The following is a 4,791-nucleotide window of genomic DNA, read 5'->3' on the forward strand; positions in this document are numbered from 1 at the left end:
CTGCATCCTGATGTCCTATTGGCGGATTTTTGGGGCGGTCAGTTCAGTTCAGAGTGTGCCGTCGCTCTGTGGGTGATGTCATAGGATGCGATTTTGACATTTAGTTTCCTATACCAAGATTATTCTGGTTAACTAACACTAAATGAAAAACTAAAACTGCATAAAAAATATTTTTAGTTAGCTACAATAAAAATAAAATATTCTGCTGAAAAGATAAAGCTAACTGAAACGATTTTGTGACCTCAAAATTAACTAAAATAAAATAAAAAAAATATAGAGGAAAACCTTAGTTTTAGTATTTCTTAGTTTGATGAAAATAAAATAAATAATAATAACTATTATTATTATTATTATTATTATTATTATCATAGTTACAGTTTGGCTGATGACTCTGTGTGTCTACAAGACTGTTAAAATTTTTAAAAAGTTCAAAAAGTAAACTGAAACAAGAAAACCCAGTATGGAACCAAACTAAAACTAAACTGAATTAAAAACAATTTTTTTTAAATGACTAATGCTATTCACACTTAAATATAAACTTTGAGGATAAACTAATAGGATAGAAAAGGTTTTAAAAACCATCTCTGATCATTGTTTTGTTTCTTCAACGGTGAATAAAACTTATGTGATGATCAACATTTTGAGTTTACCACATTTAGCGTTAATATAATAAGAAGATGTAAAGTTTGTAGGTTCTCCAGAAAAGCATCATGTAGTTAGATATTCAGAATCCAGGTTTCATGGAATTACACAGATGATTGGCATATTGGCCAGGACTATGAATAGCAGAGGGTCAAAGGAGGGTAAAGCTAAGATTACGCTCAGATACACACTACGGGCTGCTCCTAAATATGCCATATTAATGAGCACTCCCTGCACCGTTCAAGCTTATGACTCTTGTTCAATTGCCCAGACGATGCTTCTACTACAAGGCCGCAGTCAGGTACAATTACAGCCAAACAGTTATGCCATAATTAATGGGGATCAAAACCATGTTTAGAAATTACACATATAGTACTATATTAATACACAATATCCAGGCACTTTTTGTGTTTTCTTTACTGCTATTTAATTTAGTATTTTGCTGACATGTAATAAATCTTCATGGTGTTCCTCGTTTATCTTCATAGATTCATCATGTAAGCAAACTGTCCCCAGTTTGAGACCAGGAGGAGACACGCGAACCCAGACTCAGGAGGACACAAGCTGGTGTATTCCCAGTGCTGGTCCCAAGTCTGACAAATTCGGATGAGTGGGTAAGCAAGGGCATCTGGTGACCCTTTGACATAAGAGACCACATGAAAGCACCCTTTTCCTTTTAACTAAACAGTGCAAAATACTGATTTATGGTCTGTTGCTTAATAAAAACTACAATTCATAAAAATGCAATAAGGACTGATAATCCTTTACCTTCCCTCCCTTTCCTCATGCAGGGTCACCTCCTCTTTTTGTAGAATATCAAGTACCGCTTCAGTTTTATTCATGAGTTATTAGAGCTTCATTACACTTATTTTTAACTTATGTTTGACAAGTCATTCAATCCAAACGCTACAGTTATTCATAAAAGGAAATCTAGACTCCTGTAGGGTAGAACAGTGACATATTAACATTTAAAATATAAGAAAACAACTGAAGTGTGCATGAGCACAAAACCATCTCTCTTCATAATGTCTTCACATCATAATACTAATAATGACAGTGCTGTGTCTCGTTCTTTCTAATATATAACACTTAATCCAACAGCCAGACTGGCTTGCTTCTTTAAATCTGTTCTTGATTTTTTTGAGACTATATAGAACATTTTATTATTTAATACAGAAAGTAACTGCGATTTTCAGGAATAAAATGAATGTTAACACTTCCACACTAAGCTATCCATAAGCCCATGTCCCATTTAAGATGAACTATTCAGCCCTCTTCATACATACTGCGAGCCAATTTATGAATACTGCAAGAGTTTCAGGTTAGGTTTATAAAAAAAATAAACCACTTATAAGCATAAGCATAAGAAATAAAACTGAAGGCCGAAGAAAACTTGTGGGAGTTTTCTGTTCACCCCCTCTTTTCTTGAATAATGGTACGCTCCCTCCTTGCAATGGTCTGCACTGTGTTGCTGCGGTTGGTCTTTCCCTCTTGACGCGCAACGATTAGGAGGAGCGGAATGCTGGAAATACGTTTGTAATTTATATGGCACCTCTGGGAGAACGAGAGTTTTGTCTGTTTGGAAACCGGCAGCCGGAATAAGTAACTGGATGTAAAAAAAAAAAAAAAAAAAAAAAAACGAAGAAGAAGAAAAAGAAGAAATAAATATTCTGGATTTGCTTGTTTTGCTAAGGAAAGGGGGAAAAATATCTTGTACCTCTAATGTTCCGAAAAGCCTGAGACTGGGAAGACAAAGAAACAGGATCGGAGAAGTTTGCCTGCTTCACTGAAATGTAGACTCATCCTAAACAAGAATGGTGTGGCGGTAGTTGTATGGAGTTGGAACTGGGGGCATTTTTCGAAAGGATAAACGTGGGAAACGGTGTTAGAAAAACTTTCCTTTGTTCCCCACACCGCGGACGAATAACGAAGCAGGGGTCGCACGCTTGGATTGTTTTAAAAACGATTTCCTTACGCACGCTCTGCGCACACTGATTTCCAAACTCCAAGAGGCGCATGTTAAGCACGTTGTGCGATAGTGACTGCGGAGGCACGCGAGGGAGACTCCGAAAGTCCGGCGTGATGTTTTTACTTTTCCTCCTCGCGATCGTGCCGTCCGGTCACGGGTGCCCGGAGGAATGCTTGTGCTCCTCACAAACTGTGAAATGCCAAAACAAGGACTTGGACAAGATCCCGCATTTCATACCAAACAACACCAAAATTCTATTTGTGTCAGGAAACAGCATTTCCCGTATTAGTGGGGACTCCTTCCCAACCCGCCTGGAGCTATTAACAGATCTCCATCTCAGTGGGAATGAGCTGGAGTATGTGGATACGATGGCATTTAACAACTTGCCAAACCTTGTGCAGCTGGACTTGAGCAACAACACACTCCAGTATTTCAGTGAAAGCGCTTTCCCCAGTGACAATAAACTGCAGCACTTGAACCTCAGTAGGTCTTTGCACAATCACTCCACCACAGATGAGCTTCTAAATTTCCTGCGCAGCAGGAACCTCGTCCAGCTGACAGTCTTGGATCTGTCCAACAATGACCTTGTGATTCTTCCCAGCGATATATTCACTGGTCTTTCCAGCCTGGTCAGCCTCAGCCTGCAGAACAGCTCCATCATCAACATCCACAACGGGACTCTCAGAGTGCCCCCATTGCGTGACCTTGACCTGAGGAACAACAGCCTGAAAGATCTGTCCAGCATCATGATGGCAGAGTTCAGCCTTAAGCCCGACCTCCGCATCCAGCTGGCAGGGAACCCCTGGCATTGCAACTGCTTTATCGAGGACACGCTGATGTGGCTGAAGAACTCCACTCAGGTCGTCGACGTCCAGAACCTGACCTGCACGAACCCCAAGGACCTGAGACGCCAGCCGCTTCTGCAGTTGGAGAAGTACGAGCTGAAGTGCTCGATGGAGATGAAGGGCGTGCTGGGGACTTCTTACGTGTTCCTGGGACTGGTGCTGGCCCTGATCGGCGTCATATTCCTGCTGGTGCTCTACCTGAACAGAAAGGGCATCAAACGGTGGATGTACAACATCCGGGATGCTTGTAGGGACCACATGGAGGGGTATCATTACAGGTATGAGATAAACTCTGACCCACGTTTGGCCAACCTGAGCATCAATTCAGATGTGTGAAGAGGGGGCGTACAGCGTGGCACCAGCCTGGGACCGTGTAGTGAGATAATAAATGACTTTATACTATTAAGATTTGCATGAAAGTCTTCCTCCCCCACACCCCATGATAATACTCAGACTTTGCACCTGTCGCCGCTCCTTTTTAACCACCCCTTAGTGACTTCCCCATCAGCCACTGCCGCATGTCCCGTACCAGTCACCTGGCAGCTGCGATGTCAGCAGCATTGTCTCTGTGTAACAGTGCATGGACAATGAGTCATGGCAAAGGGGTTTTCTGGACAGTTGCAAAGAGTGATATGTTCTATTTTTACTTTCCCCTAAAGGATAAACGAATGAAGGGAACTGACTTGTAACTAAAAGAATAGTTGGTGAAAACACACTGCCAGTCGTTGCATCCTTCTCGTAAAGCCTCAGCTGCAGACAAATGTTACACTGCTTGAGTTTGTTTTTTAAACGTGAACATGTGTAATACAGTATGCCTTCTTTTGAATGATTATAGTGCACACTGCATTAGCTCTTCGGATTTATTAGGTGGATGTGATTGCTCTTTTTTTTTTCTCCTGTGATGATATTGAGCTGAATAAAATGCCTCTGGATTGCTGGTATCTGTCTTGACTGAGGGCTTTTTAATTGTAAGACTGAGGAATGTGATCCCAAAGCTGTGATGAAGGAGTTCACGGGCACATACACACACACACACACACACACTTACATTCCCGAGGCAGGGCCACAACTCGGCTAAAAACCACATGACAAACACTAAATCTCACTCCAGCTGTCAGCGAGCTCAGCAATGTGTGAAACGTTTGCACTTTTGCCACTTATAGTATCTCCAGGGTAACAGTGTACGGCTGTGTTCTCATTAACAAGCAACTTTCTGTGGAAAGAAGTCAAATTCTGATGTTGAATAGAGGACATGTCCTGAATTCAAATGAGTCTTCTGTCTGCGGGTTTAAAGGTGATGAGAGTAGCCCAACTGTTATCTCCGGTCCAATTTAC

At 41.4% G+C, this 4,791-nt stretch overlaps 1 protein-coding gene across 1 annotated transcript; it reads left to right on the forward strand.

Annotated features, from left to right (window-relative positions):
* The first annotated feature begins 2,105 nt into the window (after positions 1 to 2,105).
* tpbgb (trophoblast glycoprotein b) lies at positions 2,106 to 4,397 on the forward strand. Its single transcript, XM_040013194.1, has one exon. The coding sequence runs from the start codon at positions 2,659 to 2,661 to the stop codon at positions 3,790 to 3,792; it is 1,134 nt and encodes a 377-aa protein (XP_039869128.1). The 5' UTR covers positions 2,106 to 2,658; the 3' UTR covers positions 3,793 to 4,397.
* Positions 4,398 to 4,791: the final 394 nt, after the last annotated feature.

Source organism: Simochromis diagramma, unplaced genomic scaffold (assembly GCF_900408965.1).
Source record: "Simochromis diagramma unplaced genomic scaffold, fSimDia1.1 OVJJ01000618.1, whole genome shotgun sequence".
NCBI classification, from domain to species: Eukaryota; Metazoa; Chordata; class Actinopteri; order Cichliformes; family Cichlidae; genus Simochromis; species Simochromis diagramma.

What these genes read in the sequence shown, in the direction of transcription:
- tpbgb (XM_040013194.1), top strand. Translation starts at nt 2,659, where the DNA reads ATGTTAAGCACGTTGTGCGATAGTGACTGCGGAGGCACGCGAGGGAGA.